The sequence below is a fragment of the Phalaenopsis equestris genome, unplaced genomic scaffold (assembly GCF_001263595.1).
Source record: "Phalaenopsis equestris unplaced genomic scaffold, ASM126359v1 Scaffold000964, whole genome shotgun sequence".
NCBI classification, from domain to species: domain Eukaryota; kingdom Viridiplantae; phylum Streptophyta; class Magnoliopsida; order Asparagales; family Orchidaceae; genus Phalaenopsis; species Phalaenopsis equestris.
Window position 1 is genome coordinate 694583 of NW_018165403.1, and position 27482 is coordinate 722064.

The following is a 27482-nucleotide window of genomic DNA, read 5'->3' on the forward strand; positions in this document are numbered from 1 at the left end:
TCAACTAATAAAATCACACGCGTAGTTTAGTAAAAGTAAATTATTAAAAAAAAAAAAACAAAAATAAGAACCCATTGTCGTTCATCCCAAATGGTCTCCATGTGTTCTCACCAAAACAGGGCAATTAATATTAATGCAGAAATTATTAGCTGTCCGGTTGACTGCCCGCTCGCATTTACAATTGATCAAAACCGCTATAATTACCATATTCTGTAATTAAATAAATGCCAATTATAAATAATTATATTTAAAAATTACCCAATTATATCGAAAAGGTGGTCCGCGGCCGCTTAAACCGCAGTCATGTCTGATTCCTCTTCTTCCTCTTCTCTACATCTCAGAAAGTTCTGATCATAGAGAAGGAGAAAGGAGGGTAACAGAGGCAGATCTATTTCAGGATCACGGGATCTTGCTCGAGGTTTATAATTTTGTGACTTCCCGACGAGGATTGGATTTGGGAAGGAAAGATGTGGGTTTGTGGTGCGTTTATGGCTGAAGAGAGGCATTTACTTTGCTGATCAAGCTTCCGGTTTGATCTTACAGCGTGGGAGGGCGACCTGGGGGGGAGGAGATGAGTGCTTCGAGATTTATTAAGTGTGTCACCGTAGGGGATGGCGCCGTTGGAAAGACCTGCATGCTTATATCTTACACCAGCAACACATTCCCTACGGTGAGTTTGGGAAATAATTTGGTTCATTTTGATGTGTTTGGTTGACGGATTTCGTTGTTTAGTTATTTTTTTTTATTTTTTTATTTTTTTGTGTTGGTTGGTGCTGGATTAATTGGGGGTAATTGGGGATGGAGCAGAACCTTTAATAAATGTTCTGTTGAATGAACATGAATTTCAATTTTCGTGGGGTTTTCGTGCTGTTTTTTGTTCTGGCAGAAAATTATGCTTGATACGATACTTCTTTGATTTCATTGATTTAAATTTCAGATTTATAACTTTCATTTCAATGAAATGGGTGGAGCGATGGATTTCTGTTTTAATTTTTAGGAGTTGTTAATATTTTCTAGCCGATTGTAGATCTCAACTATTGTCATCTTTTGTTTCATAATATTATGATTTTTGTTAATATTATGAGGGCTTTTTTACTATTCTTTCATATTCGCTCTACAAATTTTGACTGATTAACTAAAGTTCCAGATATTGCTATGAAATTCTGATGTATTTGGATATTGACTTTTTGGTGAACTATTACAGATTAGTTATGCTTTACACCCAAATTTTGAACACCAGCTCAGCACATGCCTAATATAAAAATGGGCATGTCTCAATGCAGTATGTACTTATGGCTATCTTTATTAGTTATGTGTTGATCCCCTGTTGAAAATTTGAATGAATATTTTCTAATGCAGATATGCCATTTCATTAACTTTTTTATTCGTATGGAAGAACCTGTTGGAAGAAGTTTTAATCTTGAACCCCTCAGGGGAGAAAGAACAATTATCAAGAAAAAATGGAAATTAAATTTTCATTTCAATTTATAAAAATAACAAATTTTTCTCTTCCTGCTTTCCAATTACATGTTGTATGGAAAGTTACTTTGATTCGAAGATTTCACTAATCACTGGTTTCTGTAAAAGTAAAATAGATGGGATGAAGAAGCTTTATGTCACGTTTCTTTCTTTAAAAGCAGCCATCCAGTTTCTTTTAGCTTTTTTTCTTTTTTTATCAAAAGTATGCTGAATGTTTATCATTGTTTAATCCCAACTGCATATATGAATCTAAGCATCTCTTTGTAGATTTCTTACCACTTTATGTCTCTTGGAAAACAGGATTATGTGCCCACAGTGTTTGACAATTTCAGTGCAAATGTTGTTGTTGATGGTAGCACTGTCAACCTAGGTTTATGGGATACTGCTGGTACTTTGAAATGCTTTTCTTAGTCCTTTTACAAAATCTATTGAATAGCATCCCTTTTATTGCTTCAGCACTTAGATTCATAGAATTAAAATAACAGAGTTTCTTTGATTTTGTTTTTATTCAATAGGTCAGGAAGATTATAATAGATTAAGACCATTGAGTTATCGCGGAGCTGATGTTTTTATACTGGCCTTTTCTCTCATCAGCAAGGCCAGCTATGAAAATGTTTCAAAGAAGGTGAAGACCTAATCAATTGATTCAATTCTTAATTACTCTAAATCTGTCTCTTCCTGTCCTAAAATTGACTACGTCTCCTTGTTGGGTTTCTATTCTAAATGCAGTGGATTCCTGAACTAAGGCATTATGCCCCTGGTGTTCCTATTGTACTTGTTGGAACAAAGCTAGGTAAGTCTTTTTCCTTCTTATTGAATTTCTCCCTTTTTTGTTTCCTTTTAGTTTGTCTTTTTTTTTTGACATTTTCTTTTGGCTAATGTGCGTATAAGATGGTTTGGTCACATTAAACACCGACCATCTGATGATCCGATTAAGAGTAGATGTTTTGCCGATTAGAAGAGTAGATGTTTTGGATTCGACTTATGTTAAGAGAGGCAGAGGTAGACCTAAGATGACTTGGGCATATTGTAAAAAAATGATCTTAATTTATTAGAATTAAATGAAAATATGACACTAAATAGGACTCAATGGAGAAAAAGGATTCATGTAGCCGACCCCACATAATGGGATAAAGGTTTTGTTGTTGTTGTTGAATGTGCATTTTTGTCTTTGAATAATTCAACCTGATTTGTGGTGTTGGTATTTGATTTAATTTCCTTTTTCTGGTAGGAGCTTAATGGCTTAGTCATCTATTGCATTGATGGTAGATATTGGCTCTGTTTTTTATCAACAACATAAACTTATGTTTGTAGTATTATTAATATATGAAGTTTGGAGCCTAATTAATGCCCTATGTAGAAATATCTTTTTTGGACTCTATATGTAGTATTTAGTATTTGTGAGTTTTCATTAAGGTTATTTGAAGATTTCACTTTATATTTTCACCAAGTTTCTTATCAAGGAATTACGGTTGTGTATTTATTTGTAAAGCTCCACTAGTGTAAACATAATGAAATCTACAATAACGACTATGTTAGCCATCAATTGGGTAAACCTATGTAAAATTCATGGTGTGTTTTGGCGTGTTCATTTCTTTTCTATTTTATTTCCTGTCAGGTGATTTAAATTAGGCATCACCTAATTCACAAAAAGTGTTAGCGAAGTATTTGGTACTAATTAAGACAATGATTAACAATAAGTTTGACATTAGGAATTGCTAAGTTGATGAAATGTACTTTCCATTTTGGAGGGTGCATATAATGTATTATCTATATAACAAGATGATGCACCTGCTAATAAACAGAAAGCTTTAAAGGAGGGTGAGTGGAATTTCCTTGATAGATAGGTGCTACAAGTGATTCATTTGACGTTATTAAAGAACATGGCACATGATGTGGAAATAATGAAGGCCAGTTTAAGTTTGATGAAGATTTTGTCGGACATGTACAAAGAGACCTGGACATGTAACATGGTACAACTGATAAAGATATTATTTAATCTAAAGATGGTTTAAGGTGGTCTGATGGTGGAAGATCTAAATAGATCTACATGCTTTTATGGCAATTGGTTGTGGGAGATTAAATTTGATGATGATACACCAGAATTTCTTTGGATTATTATCGAATTTTTATGAATGAAGGCTTATGTGAGCAATTCTATTAGTAATTCAAAATTGAAATTTAGTGATGTTTAAGATGCTATTATTACAAAGGAGATTTGAATAAGGAATTTTGATTTAGTCTGGAGATTAAATTTTGCTTTTAATATTGAGAAGAGGGTTATGGGTTTTGAGTGATATTTCAATAAGAGTAGTGGTAATAGGGTAAGTCAAAAATTGATAGAAGCAAGGCCAGTAATTGGGTGCTATAATTGTGGCATGATCAGTTATTTGAAGAATTACAGAGCACTGAAGAAGAGTGATGATAAGAATAGCCGTGGCAAATGTGATCATCAAAGCGACAGTGCTTTAATTTTATTGATAATCTTATTGAAGCTTGGGCGTTTGATGCATTCACTTATTTTTATCCTATTGCACGTCACTGAAAATGTTTCTTGCTGATGATGAACCTTTGAATGTTGCTGGTGTTGATGACGCCAAGCTAAAGATGATTAAATGGTCTGTTTGGGACATCCAAAATCTGAAGCATATGCCTAAGTTAACATGTAATTTTATTTAAGTTGGGCAATTTGATGACAGCCATAATGTGACTTTTAATAACAGTGTTTGAAAATTACTAAGGTTCATAATGGTTGCTATGGAAATAAAATTAGAATGCCTTACATCCCTTCTAGTTGCAGATATACAATTTCAGTTACTTATTTCGCTGCAAATTTTGATGTTTAAAGAAAATCACTATGACAATAAGTAGAAAGGGGAGGGTGGTTGTTGAATGTTTTCAATTTTAATATAAAAAAATGCAATGAATGCACATAAAATTTCTTCAATGCTGAAATTAATCATAATTTGAGTGGTACTTTCACTTTTGGTGAATGAAGAATTTTTCTTGGAGCAGTCGAATGGAAAGATGACCTTTCTTCAGGTAACTTGGAGGAATAAATTTATATGTTGTAACAACAAAGAGTTGTGGTATAGGGGAAAGAGAGAATGGTATGCAAAATTTAGAATTATGGTTTTAAATAGTTAATAAAAGAATTTTGATGGCTTTATGAGAAGTAATGGTTTTTTGACATGTCAAGAAGATCACTAATGTTATGTGAAGACATTTGGTAATTCTTGTATTATTTTACTGCTACATGGTCATGGCAGTTTTCAGCAAATTAGAAAGTAACCAGTTGAAATAGGTATTTTTAATTTTAAGGTGTTCCTGATAAGGGATTTGTGCTTTTAATCAAATTACTGGCACGAGAGTTGCATATAACAATAATATTTCAAGTTTTCACAGGAGGAATGTGAAGAATTTTCTTAGCAAATTCATCCTGCAAGATGTCAAAATTATATGTACTCTGGGTAATCATTTTAAGCTATTACAACAATAACAACAACAACAACAACAAAGCCTTAAAATCATTTTAAGCTGTTGAAAGAGAAATTTCCCTTCAAAGGAATAAACCCATATGGAAAATGTATGATTTGCTTATGCTATTGGTAGTTTTTTGTATGCTATGATGGGCACTAAAACTGACATTGCCTAAGCAGTTTGATTGGTCAGTAAGCAGACGAGTTAACCTAGAAAATAATATTGGGAGGTATAAAATGGATTCTTAGGCATCTGAGAAGTATTAGAGATTTTGCATTTTTTTTTTTAAAGTTTGATTTGGGAGTTTAGGGATATGTTGATTTCGGCATTGTTGGAGATATAATAGTAGGAAAAGTACTAGTGGGTATGTTTACATCTTTAGGTTCTATGATTTTTAGTTGGGTTTAAGGTCACAAAAAAAAAAAAAAATTGCTCTTTTATTATTGATTTACTGTATGCTGCTTGAGTGAAGCAAGCAAGTACATGTTTTGATTGCAATTATTTTTGGAATAATTGGATTAAAACTGTGAGAAATGGATGTTGTATTATCACAATTAGATTGTTATTCATTAAGAAAATTATATAATTTATCATCTTAGGACAAAGCATATTCAAGTACGTTATCAATACAATAAATTAGTTTTGGAGGATGGTATTTTAATACTTTGGGTGCAATTGATAGTCTGATGAGGACTATTCCAATTGAGTGCAAGTTCAGTTGGACTTCTGAAAACGAGGAGTGAGGAGTTGCTTCTGCTACAGTGGCGATGTGGCGATTGATTAGTCTCCAAGTCACAGATTTATTGAGGGTTCATTTACATTGTATTGGTGCCAAGTGCAATCATTTTTTTAAGTGGTAATGCTTCTATTGCCTATGTTCTTTAGTAACTGGGGGTTTATTTCCGCTAGTGGCATCATTACAAGGGCTTGAGTATATTGCATGGAATGACGACAATATACTGCCTAGATATCTAGCTCTTTCTGCGGATTCACCATCTTGCTTCTTGGTATCGTCATCATCTTTTATGCTGTGTATTTTGGTTTTTGAATATATGTTTTTTATTTGTTTTGGAGCTGTGCAGAATTGTAGAACCAGAAAATCCATTTGCGGTTATGTATGCCATAGAACTATGTATAGATATATGATATATCTATACATATACATTTGTATACATATATCATATATATGTATACAAATGTATATGTATAGATATATGATATATCTATACATATACATTTGTATACATATATCATATATATGTATACAAATGTATATGTATAGATATATGATATATCTATACATATACATTTGTATACATATACATCTGTATATGTATACATATACATTTGTATATGTATACATATACAAATGTATATGTATACATATACAGATGTATATGTATACAAATGTATATGTATAGATATATGATATATCTATACATATACATTTGTATACATATATATGATATATGTATACAAATGTATATGTATAGATATATCATATATCTATACATATACATTTGTATACATATATATGATATATGTATACAAATGTATATGTATAGATATATCATATATCTATACATATACATTTGTACACATATATATATATGTATATATATATATATATGTACATATGTATATATGTACATATATATATATATATATGTACATCTATATATGTATACATATACATCTATATATGTATATATATATATGTGTACACATATATATATATATATATATATTTAATAAAAGAGTAGCTCGTGACGAGTAAAAAAGGAAGGGTATAAAAAAAAGGAGGGAAGGAGGATCCCTTCTAAAAGAAATAAAAATACATAAAGTCCTAAGGGTTCCTTCATCCACATTACAACACTACGCAAAGTAGATGTACAAGGAACTATAAAGTAACCACTTTCAAAAATACATGCATGTGTCTCAACAAAACGTATACCAATGCAAAGCAGTATACCCATCATAAACATGTAAAGAAAGTGCAAAAAAAGTGGTGTGAATCGTAAGGCCAAAAAATCTTGAACTATATCTGAAAACCAGTCAAAATGCAGGAGAGTAGCTTCGTGACCTTCCAAGAACGGCTTCAGCATAGAAGGGATGGCGAAGCTTATCACCAAAAGACCAAACCTGTTAGTCAAAAGACCAAACCTGGTAAGAGAGTTAAAAGTAACAAGGTAGTGAAGCAAAAGTACAAAAAGGAGAGCCAATTTGATGCTCGAAAACCATCTCCAAGAAGAGCATAAAGGGACAATCCATGTAAGCCGAATTCAAAAACATATAATGCAAAATAAACGCCTCAGAAACGGGCAAAAGGGGCATCCAAATAATTTTTAATAAGCTTAAGTAAGGGGGAGGGAGGGGAATTTTCAAAAATAGCATTTTGCATCCTTCATTTGGCCAGCCAATCCGCAGATTGATTCCCTTCTGTATAAGTAAATGAAAATGATATATTAAGAAGATGTCTCTCAATAGTAAACCTGATTCTCTTCAGCATAGATATACTAAGGAGGTTGAATCTTAGCAATAAGAATGTTAAAAAGGATTTCAGAATTAGTTTCCACCACAATTCCATTTAATTTTAAAGAAGTAACCGTATGAAGATGAGCAAGCACAGCAAAGGTCTCAGCCTCAAGTGAGGAATTAGCAATACAAGGTGAAGCAAAGTAAGCTATACATCTTCCAGAGACATCTCTGATAATCCCACCCATACCCGTATAGGCATTGGAAAAACTCCCATCAACATTAACCTTAAACCAACCAGGGGGGGTACCCATTTAATCAAAATGGGTTTCCTACCGTTAGCCACAGAAGGAGTGGCATCCTGTCCAAAGAAGGATTTCCAAGCTTTTTTGAAATAAGCAACCGCTAAAATGGAAGTGGTGGAGGGGGAGTGACCAATATCTTCATATCTTCATATTTATGACTGTTTCTTGCCATCCAAATAAACCTGCCATCCAAATAAATAAACCATAAGACAATAACAGGAAAACAGAAATGCTTGTTGAAATAAGGTTCAAAATCTTTCCAAATCGCAATTGCTTTCTTAAAGTTCAGATTCATGGGCCAATAGATACCAAAAAAGCACCCAATACGATGCCAAACATCTTTAGCAAAAGGACATTCAAAGAACAGATGATTCAGAGATTCCAAATCGCAATTGCTTTTTATAAATATATATGTATGTATGTATATAGATAAATAGATAGTTTTGGCAAATGACTTTCTGTAAAAAAATGATTTGTGGCATTGAAAATTTTGGAATCATTTCATCATATCATGTAATTTTGCCTCTTAAATTAATGTCGTTCTTTTAATGAAAGGTTTATAGCTTATTAAAATTGAATGTGGACTTTGTTAATCATCATCATCATCATTAGTTTTCTGCCAACTATTTTATTCACTCCTGCTGTAAACTGCTTGAAGTGTTAACCCTAGTTGTGCAAATTGTTTTGCACAGCTGCGAGCCTAAACTGATTTTGTTAATTTCTTGCTCAGACTTATATTGTGTAATATATGATTAAATCATTGCAATCATGCTTGAAAAAAATGTTGTTTCATGGTGCTTCTCTTATTAACAAATGCAAATTGGATATGAAAAAGGGTTGTTTCATGGCGCTTCACTTGGTAACAATTGCAAATTGTCAATGAAGAAGTGCTGTTTCATGGCACTTCACTTATTAACAACCTGCAAATTGGCAATGTCTCTCTCTCTCTCTCTCTCTCTCTCTCTCTCTCCTTTTTTTTTACTTTCTTGTCCCATTATCTACTCTAAATGTGGTTTATTTTGTCTAATGAAATTCATATGCACTTGCTTATTTGGGTAAATTTCATTCTCTTATTTTCTTCAGTAGGAATTAATATCTACTTTATCAAACTTAGTGCTCTAAATTGATTTCCTTTTTGGTTTTCTCAAGTTCTATCTTTAATTAAATGGACTGACACGGCACATTTTGCATCCAGAAATGAACGTGAAACTTCTAGTTCTCTACTAAGGCCCTTTTTGGCAAATCGCATGAAGAGAATCATTAAATAAAAAACATGCCTAAAGTATATGCGCAATGCTTCTCTACTTGGATGTTTTGATGCAGGATTCGGATTGTATTGATTGAGTCTCATTCTAATGCTTTAATATTCATCCTGGGAACATGGCACTTGCTAGTTTTGTTGATCCAGGTGGATCATCATAGCTGCTAGAAGCAAGCTGCTGGCAACAAGCCACTAGGAAGAATGGTTTGCCCTTGTGATATGGCGGGATCTCAGAGCCATGTATCTTCAGTGATCTTTTGTGTCGCTGAATTTGAATTTAAATATTTCATATCCATATGTAATTTTTTGGGAATATGAATTGGTATAATTTATATTTATGAATTATTTACAATCTAAGGAAGTTTGCTTAGCATTATAGAATTTTAAGGAGATTTTTTATCTTGAGGTTAGCAATTAAATCTATGAAACAGATGTTATTAATGGTAGTGAAGTTTTAGTTTTATGAAAAATCACTTTCCCCATGATTGCGTCCATTTCTTCTTACTATCCTTCTTTTTCTCTCTCTACTGGCAGTTAGCCCAACGTAGGGATTGTAGTGATAGCTGGCATAGGCCTCCCCTGTCACCCTTAATTTTTATTGAGCAAGAGTTATAAAGCTAAAAGGAGAAGGTCCATTGTAATATTTTGCTTTAGGATCCTTTTGTTGGCTGGTCTAGTATCAGTAAAATTATTATTCGGAAAAGGTATAATTATTTAGAGAGCAAACCCAATTATATTAAGAAGAACAAAACATTAAATCTTCATCGACTCATCAACCAAATCAGATCTTTATAATCCCTACATACAAGGCTTTTTGATCATTAACTCAATTCCTTAATTTGCTAAACCTTAGAAGATCATGTTGGTACAAGAGCTACTAATTGTACTTGAGGGAAAGATGTTGTTGATAAGAACCAATTTTACAATTGATACGAAGCAACATTTGACTAATGGGCATGAGATCAATTTAATCTCCAAGTTGGGCTATTGATAGTTATGATGGGATTAGAATGGTGAAAGTTGATTAGATGAGTTGGAAGAAATGTATCTTCAGGTCATGGCCTCAAACATGAATCTTTTTTTGAATACCCTTAACCTGAGGTCCCGACACAGTTTTTTACACAATCCATCATAAAGACGTGCCATAGCAATAACTGACAACCCTCGCCAGCTTCCTCTTGTCTCACAGAATCATTGTCAAGTGCACGCTTATGTTGTTCATCTAGGTTGCCTCTCAGTTTATGGGAGTCATTCGTTGTTCTCATCGGTTTCACTACCCTTCCAATCAATTAACATAACTCTCTAACTCACGTCTCTTTTATGTTTTTTAATTGCATTTTGTATTTTATATGCAAATGCAAAATAAGTGTTTTTTAGGAGTGAGCAAATTAATCTAAAAGAAAGGATAAAATTGATATTACTTAGTTCAAAGCAAACTTTTTTTTAATTAAATTACATGATTGATAAATAAAATAATAATTACGAGCTTATCAATCTATTTTATATTTTCTGTTAATGTTGCATGACAACTTTATTTGTAATTAAGTCAAACATTTTTTCTCAATATTGCTTTTTAGGTAATCATTGAGTTACTCATCACCTATTTTAATGTGCAATTGATGCATTAAATCCTTTAGGAAAAAATACGCTCTATCATAATAGTAGCAACTGATAAAGTTAATGTCAATGTAAAGTTTTGTAAATTTGGCACAATCTATTTTTATTTTAACTATTGTTTTGCAAGGTCGGCATTCTCTCTTAAATATAAGAACTTTTCACTTTTGTACATATCAATAATATTAGTGAAAAATAGATACTTAGGAGTATAATTTCAACCATAGAAAAATTGTTTGTAATTTTACAAGACGAATTTGTTTCTTTTATCGAAAGTAGAGAATAAATCATCTGAGTTTAAGACGCTATAAGAAAAAAATAATACAATACTAGTCTAATAAAAAATGATTATTCGACTATGATTTTTTATGGTGTAAGATTTAACGTGATAATGATTTAATTTTTTTTGTCTTTATCTCTCTATGTTGACTGTGGACTAGTTTTGAGTATATAATTCACATATGAAACGTCAATTTTAATTAAATTGCAAGAAAATGACACTTCATCCATCATTTTTTTGTTGTCCGGATATTTCTATCGATTTCATTGCATTTTAGTTATTATGTTATTTTTTCTATAAGTGTTATGATAATTCATTTCTAATATAAAAAAATGTTAGTAATTGAATCCATTACAAAGATAATGTTAAAAAATTCATTTTATCTATCAATTTAATTGACTGTTGATTATGTATCTCGTACTGAAATTTTAAGGACTTTAGCAGAACAACATTTATCTTCCTGCGATTAATTAATGTTTGAGGATTTGAATCCCAACGCGTATTATTAACTCATTGAAAATTAGCCTCTTGATTCAAATCTCTGACTGATAATTTTTAAGATGTTAAAAAATTGTTATATTGAATAGCTTTAAAAGTATTTTTATTCTTACAGGATAGTTCAACAATATTCATAATTTTTTAAGTAAACCAAAAATATACTTTAATCGTCAATGATTCTTTGAAAAAATTACGAAACACGATTGGAGTTGATCGACAAAATGATAGGTATCGAATGCTTTTGGATTATTATTTAAAAATGTCCTTTAAACTTTAGAACTATTCTTGTATGTTAGATGACTCATTGTTGGCTTGCCATGTATCTTATAAAGGCTGAATAAATTTTTGACAAATATAACTTTAAGAGTATTTTTAAATGCAACTATACATATATATATATATATATATATATATATATATATATATGTATAGTTGCATTTAAAAATACTCTTAAAGTTATATTTGTCAAAAATTTATTCAGCCTTTATAAGATACATGGCAAGCCAACAATGAGTCATATATATATATAGATTGTTGAGAAAATATGTCTAATATTTGGGAATCTCTCAATTTGTCTTTTTATTAACAGATTCACTATAGTAACTATTTGTATCACGAGACTTGCATTAGATCGGATAAATAAGAATCACCCATATCATTAATGATAAAAATCATGATCTAAGCATCAATACATTAAGTTGTTTTTTTCAACTTTAGGTGAAATTAACTTTATCTTTGAACTTTTATTTGCAAATATATATGTAATTTTTTGATATCTTCATCATGATATTTATGAAATTGAAATTTTTGCAAGCAATTTTTTTTTTTATTATTTTATTGATACAACTCATCATGTTCATGAAATAATAATTTTTTATATGGAAGAATTAAATACAATCACCACTTATAACAATAAGAGTCAATATTATAAGTCTTTTTATTTTTGTCTTGCTTTATTTTGAAAATTTTTATATTTTCAATGTGCAAAATTTTTTCTTTCTTTGTTTTTCTAATTTGTAAACTTTTTATTAATAAATGAGTTTTCACCACCTTGACTTGTCTCAATTTGCCCTTGAGGCGTAAAGTTGTAATAATATAGCTAAAATACAGCATTTTTTTGAACGCTATACTTCAACCATTTTTCTCAATTAAACTTTCGTGCAACAATATCAATCATTTCTTTAGAGAAAAGCACATTTTGGCTGATGGAGTCTCATAATGTTCTCTCTATCATTAGCTTCATAGCTCTAAATTAATTGTCAAAAGATTATCAATATTAATCTCTAATCACTCTTTTCTCAAATATTTATCCATTTAAACAATTACAGTAAAAATGAGAATTATCTATCAAAATTTGACGATAAAATTTCCTTGTGCATTTTTTAAAATTTCATTATCAATTAATATTCTCTACAAATAATTTATACTCAACTGAAATTCTTGATATCTTGATCTGCGAACAAATTTAAATTCTAGTTCTTTTGCATGTAATATATTTAAGAATTTAATAGTTCTTATAATTTATATTTCGTAATCATTATTCAATTTATCGATCATCTTGCAATTTATAAAATATAAGATTTTATTTTGTATTATTTATTATCCGTTTTATTTTCCTAACTTTAATTTAGAGACATAATATTTTTCCCACCTTATAAAAAGACTATTTTTGCTACTCAGTGATTCACTTACTCATGCTACAAAATATGGTTCCATAAACTACTATTTTGAATAACAAATCATGAAGAGTGAAAATATGGAAGATGAAGTTCACCTATTGGAGTTATCACGAGATACTCGAGTACTGTTAAATTGCCTATCTCTGATTGAACAGCTGATGTTGAAAAGTTTGATGGATGGTTCGAGCATCTCGAGATGAACTTTTCTTTTTGCTAGTACAATAATGTCCAGAAGATAGCTTTCTCGAAGCTAAATGTATCTAATTATGCTCTTATGTTGTGGAAAGTGGAATTGAAGAGCCATGACCTAATGAGGATGACTTGCAGCCTATTCAAGGCCATGTTTATGGAAAACTTCTATCCCATTGGCCATAAATAAAGAGGTGGATCTAATTGAAAAGGTTAATGCAGAGATAAATTTTGCTCTAGAAGCAAGCAATTATGGTGGAAACCTCTACCTTGATGAATCAATTGCAGTGTTGCATTTCAATCTTATTTAGCAATTGGAGCTATTTGTGATCACCTCAATCGATGAAGCCAAAGCTAAAGGTGATTGCCATTAAAAAACAAAAAATCAACTTAGGATTAGTAGCATATGGATAAGACCCCCATTAAAGAACAATGCAAGAGGCAAGGTGAAAGAAGGAAAGAGCAATCAAGGCTAATAATGCAATGCGAGGCCTTTGTATACATTGACTACACCTTGGTCATACCAACAGAAGTGTCTAAAACTCTTCCTTGAATTAAGGCTAAGAGATGGAATCAAGATAGAGAATGTGATTGTGGAATATGCAAGAATGTAGATTGGTATTGTATAATAGACAAATCTCACACTCACATTGATGGATTACAGGAAGCCAACAATGTGACTGTGAGAAATAAGGAAAGAAAGGCAAAGGCAAGGAGAAAGAAGGAAAGAGCAAATAATGCAATACAAGGCCATTATACATTGACTACACCATGGTCATATTAACAGAAGTGTCTAAAAATCTGCTTTGAATTAAGGCTACAAGATGGAGTAAAGATAGAGAACGTGATTGTGGAATATGCAAGAATGTAGATTGGTATGGTATAATAGAAAATTCTCACACTCACATTGATGGATTGCTGGAAGCCATCTAGAAAATAAGAACTGCAGAGATCAACGAACCAATGGTTGGATAGAAAGTATAAAATTTGCCAACCTCGCAGAACCAATCACTTATAGCCTCACAATCTCTTGGAGCTTTGGGAAAAAAGTATTATATGCAAGCACAATGAACATCTCTGGATAACCCTTATATCATTCAAAAAAATAAAAAATTGTAGACTTGGTTAGTTGAACAACAAAACTAGCTGCTTGTATAGCTGTCTTCAGAAATTGAACAACAAAACTCTGCCTTCAGAAGTTGTTAACATGGATTGTAAAACAAAACTCTACACTTATAACTTACAGCCAACAATAACATGAGACCAAAAAGATATTTTCTTACTGAATATATGGGTCAAGCTTATCTTAGTCTTATGTATCTTTGATACAGGAAGTCCAAAAAAACTTAATTGTGGAGGAACTGGCCAACATATTGAAGTTGGAGACCACCATTTAAATTCTCCTTGGGGTGGTTCAAGAAGGAAGTGGGCTACAGGGTGAACTGCCAATGCACTGTTAAATTTTTAATCACCAAGCAATATGTTAGATATGGTCAGCTTTGAGGTTGCACCTCTTAATTTGTGCACTTGATCTTCAACAATCTGTGCTTTTTGAAGCATGATGCCTTCTTTTACCAAAGATGGTAGTACTTTAAATGGTAAAAGATGGTATAGTTTTCACTAGTTCTATAACTGTTCTCAGTTCTCTCTTATATTTATACTGTTTGCCGCCATCTAGGAAAAAAAATTAGTAGTGCTATTGATTTTATACTACCGCACGTGATGCCATAGTTCTAAATATGTATGCTGTTGTTTCGTTTTGCTCTTGACTGTTCAAAGGGCAAGCATGATGATCAACTGTTATAGGAGTTTCCGTCCGTTTCTCAGAAGTGATTGGTTTACCACCTAGGAAAGCTATGTAGCATAAATTGCCACTAAGCGTGGGAGCTCTTTGGTCAAATCAACTCATATACTTCCATTCATTGTTGGGATCTAAGGAGATTACGAACCATGTGTCAGATTTGGTAGAGCATAGAGTGATCCAGTAAGTGGTTTACTATGTGAATTACTTGTGATACTTTTGCCAAAGAAGGATGATGGATGGAAAATTTTTATTAACTATAAGAGCAAACTTTTTTTGACAATATGATGCTAAGTAAGATAATAATCAAGAATCATTCTTCATTGCCTGGATTGAGGAGTTGATTGACTAATTGTGGCCGACCAACTAGTTATCCAAGCTGGAATCGTAATCATCTAAATTTGGGTGGAGAAGATGATACATGGAAGAATGCCTTCAAAAAAAGTCATGGTCTGTTCCAGTGATAGATGATGTCCATTTGAACTCTACAAGGCACTAGTAACCTTCATGAGATTAATGGTTGAAATAATGCAAACTTTGTAGGTAAATTTGTAACTATTTATATAGATTACAATTAGTGTACAATAACAGCAGGAAATTGGAAAGATTTTGAGGCTTATACAAGAAGCCAAACTTGTAAACCAAAAAAAAAAAAAACTTGAGTTTGATCCATCAAATTTGTCAATCTTGATTTTATTGTTGGCAGAGAAATAAAAAAAAAGAAATCCAAACCAGATGCCAGTTCAGAGTTGGCTTGGCTTACATACCATTTCAAAGGTGTGGAGCTTCATGCATGTTTTTTAATTCATAAGGAGGTTCATCCACCACTTCTTAATACTAGCTGTCACGACTTGGAATTAGCCTTCATTGCCATTCCAGAACTGCATAGCTTCATGCGAGCTGTACTGTAAGGAAACTCATCCACAGCTTCTCAGTTCTAGCTGCTCTCTTACATGTTCAGTGGGATGAGCAGGAACATCTTATAGTTTTTGAAAAAGAAGATCACTGACTCCAGCGCTTCAACTTCTAGGCCTACTACTATGACTGTTTGATCTGTAGAAAACACATCCAACTAGCTTATCTATGAAAAAGAGGTCTTCATATTGCTTTAGGCAGTGAAATCCTTTGCAAGCTCTTCTAGGAAAAGAAAAAAATTGAGTATACAAATCACTTGCCACTTTAGTAACCTACAAACTAAGTTCAATTAGCAATAAACTAGGCTTAAGAATCTGTTGTCACTCGTTATAATTCAATATGATGATTTAGTATAAGAAGGGAGCATATAACAAGATGGTTAATATAGTGTCCCAACCAATTAATGATGCAACTGCCACCCTACTTAATGTTCATGTAGTTGCTCCAATGCACCATGTTGAGTACAATGTGGTGCAGTATGCAACAAATACAATTGGAGTGGGTTTGGGAGCCCACAATAGGATTGGATAACAACTATAAGTTATGACCAACATTATAAGAGTAGAATACAGGTTTTAGGCCATAATCTTTGTCTTTGACATCATTGGATATCAAGAATGTATATATCTATATCGTGAAGATTATCGTTGTGCTAAGTGACTTTTTTTGTTTGAATTGCATACAATATACGTGTACTTCAAGACTAACGAGATACTTAGATATGGAGAAAGCTTCAAAATTTGAAGTGCTGTGTTTATAGGCCAAAGATGAACTTGTAGTTGTAAAGGTTCGTGAAGGGATGTCTACTTTGCTGGATATTGATGCTTTTAAATTGGATGATAGGCTTGCAAGAACCCTTACCTGGTACCCAATTGGCTATGCGAGCCCAATTCAGTCAATTTCTTTAAAAGGATTTCTAAATACATGATGTGGGCGATTCTTCATTGTAATTGATCATTTCAGGATGATGGTGTGCCTGATTCTATGTCATACTATTATTAAGTAAAAGTAGGGTGCAAAGCTATCTTTTCAATGTATTTAGAAGCACTTTAGGGTTGCTTTCATCATTTTTCAATAGGGACTTCAGATTTCTTTGTATTTTTTGGAGTCCTTTTGGTGTTCTATGGACACTAAGAGCCTGTTTGGGATCACTTTCTGTTTTTGTTTTTTTTTTTAATTTGTTGTGTTTTCTGTTTTATGTTTCTAGAATATGTGTGTGATACTGTTTTGATTTATCTTTTTTTTTTTTTTTAATATAAAACATATTTGGTTTGGTATTTTCTTCCTATTTTTTTTTTAAATTATAATTTCTTAAAAAATATCACTTGTTCTAACTAGGAAATGTTCTGATTTGTTAGATTCTGTGCCAAATTGGGATTTTCTGTCAAACACAGGAAAAAAAATAATAATTTAGGCATATATCTTCCACGTAGATTAGTGCTTCAAATAATGGTATTGCAACATAATATAGTATTTGTAATGAAGACAGGGAAAAGGCGTAATAGCAATCATAAACGATATTAATTTTTATAATTTTGATGGACAACTTAAAATGCTTTGAAGGGCAGCTTGTAAAAGCCAAAAGGCGAACTGCAGGTTATGCCAACTTGCTGCATAATGCCTATTCAAAGCATTAACATATTTTTTGTCAAGAACTTTTAGAGAAATTGCTTAAAGAGTGTCAATCAGGTGAGAAAAAGCGTTTTGATGTGTGCATTTACTTGCCAAATTCGTCACGTTCTCAACACATTTCATTTTAAATAGCCAGAGAAAACTCCTCCACAATGTAGAAATACTGTTTCCTTTGTTATATATTTTTCACTGAGAACTTCAAACAAACCACTAAATCATCAAATGAAAATTTCAAAGTTCAAGATAAGAATCAAACTTGAATCGGCTGTGGATTTTCGCAATAATATATAAAAAATTTATCAGTTTTTTCTTTTTAAATATATTTGAAAAAGGTAAAATGAAGCAGCGGGAAGATTGAATACTTGAGATTGAAAGAAAAGTAGAATTTTGTTGTATTAAACTTAATGCACCTAGACCAAAAGGAAATCTCTTTAACAGTCATTTCATATAGCACGACCCAAAACTCACTATCCAGCAAGCAAATAAAGTAACCTACATTTTTAAAAAAACCAAAAGAAAAAACAGAACACATACCTCAGTGCTTTCCGGAGAAACCAGATTTTCTCCAGATCCGATCAAGCCATAAGTAGCATGGCAATCCTGTTAGCCTTAATCTTCTTTTCAGCAGTCTTGGAATTAAGTTTAGCCTTCACAACAATGGGCTACGAGGAAGGAAGCACGCCTTTGCCTAGCACCTTGAAGTATCTGAACTGTGTGACATCGATCAAAGACGCTTTATCGGCTGCTAAAATGGAGCTGTACGGGATGGAGAAATAGCAAGAGAGGGCTGCTCGCGGTGAGTATCGCGTAGCTTGAAAGGAAGGGGGAGAGTTGGGCTGAAGTTTCGAAATGCGTGTAATAGCAAGTGGGAGAGGATGGGAACAGTCGTCGATGGAAGGAAAGACAAAGCAGTGGAGTTGGTAGGCCAGAGGGAAGGGGGTCGCGTGCGAAGACTTTCGGTCACGAAGGCGAGAGGAAAGGGGCTATCACGAGGGAGATGAAGGCTGGTTTCGGTGTTCTAAAAACAGGTAAAAACACGTTTTTTTGTTTTTAGTATTTTAAAAATAGAATTGTTCCTCCAAAAATAAAAAAAAAATAGAAATAATTAAAAAAGAATAACCAAACACTGTTTTCTTATTCATTTCCTATTTTTATGTTAAAAAAAAAACAAAAAACAAAAATTGATCCCAAGCAACTCCTAAGTTGAATGAGTGCTACCTTTTATTCACAAATGGATTGGTAAATACTTGCGGTGGATTGGATGATGGTTTGCATGTTGAGGAGATAAATTAGATGATGTTCCATATGTTGGCGAGCTAACATTCACATCATTTGAAGACTTGGGATAAGGTCCTTTACATGCAGTTTACCTTCAATTGCACTTTCCATAAGTCAACATCAATTACCTTTTAGTTATGCTTGGCATTTTTTTGTCACAGTACCCATTTTAACTTGGAGTTTTTAATTGGAACTACAAAGGACAGTGATTTTCAAGTGCAATACGTGCGGCTAGCTCAATGATTTAAGAAAGAAGATGGTAGAAAACCAAAAGAAATTGCCATGACATGCATATGATTGAGTGAGCATTCCAAGATTGTGATTTGGTTTGTTTGCACTTGGGGAATGATTGAATAAAAGGTAAAAGATAAAAGATTAAGTCTATTTGCAATGGTTGTTTTTCATAGCAGAAGATTGGTGATAATGCATTTTGGTAAGAATTTTCTTTATATATGAAGATCTATTTTGTTATTGCTTAAAAACATAAGTTAGGTGTACTATTCTTTTCTTTTTTCAATAAGTAGATGGGGTACATAATTTTTAAAGGATACATGGGCCAATTAGAGGGCCTAGAATATAAAGCTACAACCACGCATAAGGAAAATAATTGAAAACAGAAGTGATCACAAGTGTAGGGAGTTATATATATGATATCAATCCTCTTTACATGGAAAAAAATTACTAGGAGAATATAGGAAGTCATGAATTTTGAGTTAACCATGTGGTGAGATCTTGTTTGAATGGATATTATTGAACCAACAATTGAGGATCTTTGATTGGCATTATGGAATACAAATTGATTACTAGAATGAGCCTTCTTTAAATTTGCATGATTGTTGTTCGCCTTTTTAATGGTTTATGATTAATTTTTTGTTGCATTGACTCCTTTCCAATTAGCAGAAGGTTGTTGTCTGCTAAATTGTAGGAATTCACTATTGCTTTTTGATTTACTGGAATTATGTCCACATCTTTGAATGCGTTTAGGATTTCCACTCTCCCCGCAACTTTAGAATATATGTTGATCAATCGCATCTTAGAAATACAAGTATTGAATTTATTTTATTAAGGGTCTTATCAAGGATATCAACAATTTAATGTCTTGATGGAGTGAACTAATTTTAATAATTTTTTTTTTTCAATTCTCTCCTTGTGTTTATTAATCTCGATGTGCCAGGTCATATTATGTTGAATAAGTTTTTTAGTAATGCTTGTAAAAGGTTGACTGTTACGCATCATTATCGTCAACCTTATAGTGAGAATTTTTAAATATAGGAGATTTCTTCACAAATTTTATGGGTCAGGTCCCTGAAATATGCTTTAGTATTGCTTTGAGCATCAACATATTATTATTTTCTTCTTCATCGGACTATATTTTCTCATGGAAATGGTCAATAATTAGATGTGGATTAGCGAACAATTATAGAACCAACCTAGTTAGCATTTGTGAAAAATGTGAAAAATTTTATACTTGGATACTTGGATTTTTTTTTTTTTACTTTTATTTTTGAGAAATTCTTGTTTTAGGTGTCTTCTTTTGATACCTTAGGATCCTATTTTCATAATTTATTTTCCCTTTGTAGGGTTACATGAACTAACTACGTTAATAAGATAATGAATATTAGAACTAGTGCGGGTTAGGTATATAAGTTTTCCTACTATTTGTTATTACCTCTTTTTCTCAAAATGAGGTTGATTTTTTTAATTTCAAATTGTTTAAATGATCTATTGACGTATTTGCAGGCTGAAATCATAGAATGTAATTTTCTTTAATAAGTCTTAAGGTATGTTTCGCTTGAGAGAAGTTTATATCCTTGATTTTACTATTTTTAAGCCTATGAAATTTCTTAATAGACAGAGATCATTGATTTTAATCTCTAAGACTTTATTTTTTAGCCTATTAATTTCTTCATGATTCTCTGTAAAGATTACAACCATCAACGTATGCAATCAATATATAAAATTTAACTTTAGATGATATATTGGAAAACAAGATGTGGTCATATTATATTATCTTTGAAAGTACTTATAACCATGCTCTTGATGATTGTTTAAAGCCATATAAAGATTACTTAATTCCGCAAACTTGGTTCATTTTGTTAGCCTTCTCAAATTTAGGAGGAATTATAATATAAGCTTTATTTCTGAGTTCCCATATAAAATACATTTTTTTTACATTTTATAGATGAAGTTATCAGTTTAAATTAACAGCAAGAGAAAAAAATTATCTGAATAATGTTCATTTTATTAATTGGTGTTAAAGTTTCTAAATATCAATTCCATATTTGAGTGAAACTTTATGCAAATAATGCTGCTCCAACGCTCATTGAAAATTCATTTGTGTTCAAAAGGCTTCTCCGTTTGGAAGGCTTTAAGAGTTTCTATGTATTGTTTCTTTCTAGACCCTATATTTCTCTATGATTGCATTTTTTTTCCATTGAAGTATCTTTAAGGCTTGCCGAATATCATTTAGAATTTTCATGCAAGATAGATTCATAGTGAAGGCATGAAACTTAGGATATAATTTATTTAAGTAAATATAATGGCTGATAGAGTGATTGATGTGATTTCCTTAACATCTTTCTTGAAATCAAAAGGAATATTTTGATCTTTCTCAGGGTTGGTATTGTCATGTTAAGTGGTGTTAGAACTTGAGTCAGCATTGGTCCGGTAAAGAGAACTGCATTGTTCCACCTTTTCAATTGAATTATCTTGTCATCTAGAACAAACAATCTTGCTGCACCTTGCTCATTGTGTGTGGTCTTTGAAGCTTTGAGATATTCAAAAGAATGAGATTCAGTTATGTTTGGAATAGGTGATTGTTAAGATAGATTATGACCACCTATCTTGATAAGGCCACGAAGCTTTTTCCTTTTAATAAGGATTGGTTTTCGAAATGTTCACATTTATTGTGATGAAGTAGTTTTAATTTTCTGAGAGAATGTTACTTGTACTCTTCTTGGTGAGGAGAGTAGCTAATAAATATGCATTTTATAGCTTTTGAGTCAAGTTATTTTTTTTTCATGATGAAAATTATGCATAAAACTAGAGAAGCCAAATAATTTATGGGATGGAGATGAGTTATTTTTTGGGATAGGCTTGGAGAGTGTGACGAAAGAGTTTTAAATTTTAGAATTCTTATTGGCATATGATTGATAATATATTTAACACTAAGGATAGCCTTTTATAGTTGTGTTTTGGGATATTCATAGTGATTCAAATTGATTAAACAATTTCCCAAAGATGTCTATTTTGGTTTTTTGTTTTCCATTTTGTTAAGCAGTTTGAATCGAAGAACTTTGGTGACAATATGTTTGTTGATGTGTATAATTTCAAAATAGATTGAAAATATTCCATCCATTGTTAAAAAAATTTAATTTGGGTTTTAAATTGGGTTTGCATAAAAGAGTGGAATTTTATGAAATATTAATAGGTTTTAGAGTCATCTTTCATTAGAAAGATCCATGTGATTCTAGGATGATCATCAATAAATGATATGGCCTACTTAGCCCACATGGTATTGTTTACAAAAGATGATCCTTAAAGTCTACGAAAGATAACAATAGTGTTTTGAAGGATGACTAGGTTAAGGATTCTAAGACTGTTTAGATATATGGAAAGTACTACATTAGAATGCTTAAGGATTTAAATTGATGAATAGAGAGGGGGACAATTTTTTAAGGTATATGAAATTGCCAAGGCAAATGAATGACGACATTATCATACTTTCATTAGAGGATGAGCATATTTCACTTATATTTTGGAATTTTCTCAACACTCAGGAGGTAAAAGACCTGCATCTTTTTGAGCATTGCCAATTATTTTCGAGATTATATCCTATAATTCATAATGAGTATGAATAAAATTAGTAACATAATTCATACCTCTGGTAATTCTCTAAATTAAAGGATGGGCACATTTGACTATCTTTTTGGATAAATGACCATTATGCCCCTGCATAGTAATATTGTACACTCAAAGATTCCCACTCAAATATCAAAGCCGAAAAAATAACAACGAAAATTCTCAAATTTTCAAATTCACAAATTCAAAGTTTCTCATAGACAAATTATGAAATTCTCTGAGCGAACCACCAAACAAGCAACATTCACGTTGCTATTCACAGTTGCAGAAAACAAAACCATTCACAGTTGCAGAAAATTGAACCAGCAGTTGACCCCCCCACCCCCCTAATTAGGCCTCTTCTTATGAAATTTTCACTCAAATCCAACACCAAATTCCAACTCAAACATCAAAACCAAAGCATTAGCAGCCGCCACCGCCCCAATTTTGAATGTAAAAATCTCAAAGAAGCTCAAAATCTTGAAATATCGATGCTATGCAATAAACACAAGAAACCCATTAAGAAAATTTACCAAGAAGTTCAGTACAGATCTATACGGCTGATAGAACGAATCCCACTAATAAGAGATTAAGGATAGAGGATACCGGAAGAAGAAGCAAACGTTGGGAAACCCTCGTCACAGGTCTCAGGGAACGAAGAGAAAGAAAACGAGAACAAACTGTAATGAGCCAAGAAAATGCGGAACGAGGATGAGCAGGGCACAGGAGAAAATGCGAGAGCTCCGGAGCGGGTTAGGCAGAAGACGCGAAGCCAGGGTAGAAGAATATCGCAAAGCCGGGGATAGCTAAGTAATAATATCGCTAAGAAACGTGGGCAGCTGGGTTACCGCTGCCCCACCCCCCAACAAATTGAAATGCCCTTTTAATAGAATATGTTTTATTGCCCCACATGGATGATGATATGTTCATATCAAATAATCAAGTAAAACAAATAAAAGAGAAATGTTCTTACTGTGTTATAAGATATCACTATTCCTGGCTTTAAATTTCTGCTTTTATTGGAAGTCATGATTTTTTTGACTTGTATGTTTTGGATTCAGCGCATCCCCTGTAGTCCCTTCCCTTGTGCTGCTGTTTCTGTCATTGTGGTGACCTGATTCATTTTTGTTCAATGGTTTCAGTATGTACTGAATAATCTCCACTTGTTAACTATGAAGTAATATTTTGGTGGTTTTTTTTTTTTTCAGATCTCCGTGATGACCCGCAGTTCTTTATTGACCACCCAGGTGCTGTGCCTATCAGTACTGTTCAGGTAAGATGAATTAGGATGCAAAAAAAATGAGATTTCAATTCAATTCTTGAGTCACTTTTAATGTATTTTAATATTTTTAAAGGGAGAAGAGTTGAGAAAGCAAATAGGTGCTTCTTCTTACGTAGAGTGCAGCTCAAAAACACAGCAGGTATGCCTTCAATGAACAACCCTTGCATGCTTGCCATTTAAAACCAGAGGGCTAAAACTTTATTTTTTTTGTGATCATTTTTGTGTCATAGAATATCAAAGCAGTATTTGACGCTGCCATCAAAGTTGTTCTGCAGCCACCCAAGCAAAAGAAAAAGAAGAAGAGGAAGGCACAAAAATCTTGCTCCATTTTGTGAAGAAGAGTGCATGAAATGATGATCATGCACATTTGTTATGCAATCTTTAAGTTTCTGTTTGGATTGAAGCTCTTCCTGTATATTTAACTGACATCAACGACAACAGAAGATTTCCGACGAGTCAAAAAAAGAAAAAAAGTCATCATGTATTTTCATATAACTTTCTGCTGTATTAATGTTCTTAACCAGATATTTGTCTTGACCTAGACATCAGACGACTGAGCCCTCATCCATAAACATTGGATGTGTGCTGCCATCTGAAGCTATTTTTCTACTTATCAAACATGCTATATTCCTATTTTGTAATTCTATTTAGAATTATCTAGTGAGTTTTTATTTTTTTCTGAGCAGGTATTTGTTGATTTTCTTTCATTTTTTATCACCTAAACTAGATTTTTGGTTATCAGCATCAACGTGTAAATTGAATATCAGACTTTAATGAAAACTAAATTAGTCTTGATTTGAAATTGGGCGATTGCAAATGATACGGCAGAGATAAGCGGTTGCTTAAATGCAAGTGTGAATGTGTTGGATGGGAGTACCCGCAAACCTTAGAATGCAACAGACAAATCAAGTGATTTTTTCCTCGACTGAATTAAATAAGTAATGCTGGTTTGTTTAATTACCATTTAAAAACTTGATTTTTATTTTTTTAATTTATAAAAAGATAATTTTGCTCTCTTGATGATAGGGATTTTAATAATCATTATTCTTATTGTTTATTAACAATTTCGCTCATAAAAATATTTTTTTTTTGCAATTAATTTTCTAAAATTAAACTTTTAACTTTGAATCTATTTATATATCCAGCCGAATATCTGAACCTATATCGTTCATGTGTTCCTCCCAAAACAACTCAAGATGGCACATTTCACCTTATAGGTGTCCTGATAAGTTAATCAAGCAGTACAATAAATCTAATTAGCCTAGACCAAACATAGCTCAACTGAACTTAGTTATTTCATTTTATTATTTAGCTTGACTACCTTAGCTAAGTTTTCATATTAGCTATTTTAAGCTATACTTGGGAAGTCTAATGGGTGCACCTAACTCTATGTTGACTTAGGTTAACCTATCTTAACCCAATGAAAATCTAAAGGTCACATAGCTTATATCACCTAGCCAAAACTTAAATAAATCTTACCAAGTTTAGGTTCGACACCTATCCTATTAGGCTAACAAAGCCAAAACTAGGTCATGTTAGCTTAAGATAACTACATAAGTCCATCCATCCAATCTAATGCAATTAAACAAACTTCCCTAAGCTAGTATACATGATCCTAACCTTGTATCTCTAATAACTACGGAAGCTTATGCTTCTCACATTAGATCCCTAGTACACTAGTGGTTCATCAAAAGCTTATATGCTACTAACCTTGGACCTTTAGTAGCTCCATATTAGGTTACAAGTTACATAGTTTAGATCTCTAGTAGTTCTAGCAACTGGTTTAAAGGAATCAAAGATGAGCCATGGGTTGAAGCTCAAGTGAATGAATTCCCTGGAATTGTTCAATCCACCAAGGGCAAGCTTACTCCTCGTCATTGACTCTCATCCATTCCTTGACTTCCTCAGGGGATTCAGGCTACATATAAAAGCCTAATTTACTATAAATTAATTGCCCATTTGATTGAATTATTTCTTTTATGCCATGAAATCAATAAAATTTAATGATTAATAGTTCTCAAAGTCTTTCATAGGTTACATAAACAGTCCATTCATTTTTAAGACATCTTAATTTTTAGAGGCTTCCGTGATAATATCGCGAATTGTCATGTTTAGAAAGTCTAAGAAATTTTAATTCAATTTATCTACATCTGTTTTGATGAGTTTCATAAAATTGTAATTATTTCAAAAGCTAGATTTAAAGGAATTTAATATGGTCAGTAACACAAGTGGGGCTTAGGTAAATACACTTAAAGTTCAGGAAATGGGCTATAATATAGTGAGATAAAAAATATGATTTTTTAATATATATTTGAAAATTTTCATAACTACTCAATTAGTTTTAGTTTACTGAATATGTTATGAAACAAGAATTGATTTTTTAGGAGACTCGTTTTTGCCAACTGAACAATAAATATTTTTTATAACTATTTATAGAGATTTAATTTTGAAAAATTAATACTAAAAACTTGAGCAAGGGAAGGACAATTCTATATTAAAAATCACCAGCAAGACAGATATAAGATAATCCTACAACTCAAAAAAGATTTAGAGTAGGAGGGATGATCAAACCTTGGAGAGATTGCTTCTTGAAATATCTTCAAACAATTTTTCTTACAACAAAAATTCTTATTTCTTCATTCATTAACAATTAAAGCATTTCTGAGTCCTGACAAGAAACTTTCAAAATGCCAAAAGAGAGGAATATGGACAGGGGGAGGATCCACATGTGTGGGTGAGAAAGCGGGTGGATAACTTTCACTTTAAGGAGCAGTGATCAGACACCCTACGTAGAAATTAATTATTTGAATAAAATTTACATCCAATAAATGATTTATATTAATTATAAGTGCATCTTTAATACAATTAATAATTCTAAATTCAAAAATTTTAAGGGTTTGAACTTATAAAATTCAAAACTAGCTGCTATAAATAATCACATTTACAAATTATAATTAAATATAATTTTACAACAAATGTATTTTTCATGATTATGCTTCTCCTCATGATTATTGGATCTTTTTGATCAATTGCATTCTTATTGGATTGAATTGATATGATGGGCCATTTGATCACTTATTTGAGATGTAGCTCCACATCAAATATTCTCCAATTGAAGCATTGAGAGGTATGGTAAAGTTTTAAGAACTTTTCAACCCTGAAATATTAAAATGCTAATTTAGTTTTTTTAGTTATATTTTATTAGTTTATATAATTTTTTTTTAAATTTTTTTAAAATTTTTATATTACTTTCATTTATATTCATTTAATATGATTTATTGAATAGAAAATATATTTATAAAAAATTACCAAGGATTCATTTGCCATTATTTAAAAAAATATGTTTATTTGTTGAGTTTTATAATAATTTTTTTATTAAATATATTAAAAAATTAATTAATTTTTTAAAATGCACAAAATAAGTTTAAGGTGTTTAAGTGTTTATAAAAATAACCAAAATCGTAGTAGCAATCA

At 31.9% G+C, this 27482-nt stretch overlaps 1 protein-coding gene across 1 annotated transcript; it reads left to right on the top strand.

The window, feature by feature from the left end:
- The first annotated feature begins 274 nt into the window (after positions 1-274).
- On the top strand, positions 275-24481 carry LOC110032531 (rac-like GTP-binding protein 5). Its single transcript, XM_020736191.1, has 7 exons — positions 275-670; positions 1780-1867; positions 1995-2104; positions 2209-2272; positions 23935-23999; positions 24082-24147; positions 24239-24481. The coding sequence occupies exons 1-7, from the start codon at positions 572-574 to the stop codon at positions 24341-24343; spliced, it is 597 nt and encodes a 198-aa protein (XP_020591850.1). The 5' UTR covers positions 275-571; the 3' UTR covers positions 24344-24481.
- The last annotated feature ends 3001 nt before the right edge of the window (positions 24482-27482 follow it).

What these genes read in the sequence shown, in the direction of transcription:
- LOC110032531 (XM_020736191.1), top strand. Translation starts at nt 572, where the DNA reads ATGAGTGCTTCGAGATTTATTAAGTGTGTCACCGTAGGGGATGGCGCC. An exon ending in ATGAAAATGTTTCAAAGAAG is followed by an intron (nt 2,105 to 2,208) that starts GTGAAGACCTAA and finishes TTCTAAATGCAG; the next exon opens with TGGATTCCTGAACTAAGGCA. An exon ending in GCAGCTCAAAAACACAGCAG is followed by an intron (nt 24,148 to 24,238) that starts GTATGCCTTCAA and finishes TTTGTGTCATAG; the next exon opens with AATATCAAAGCAGTATTTGA.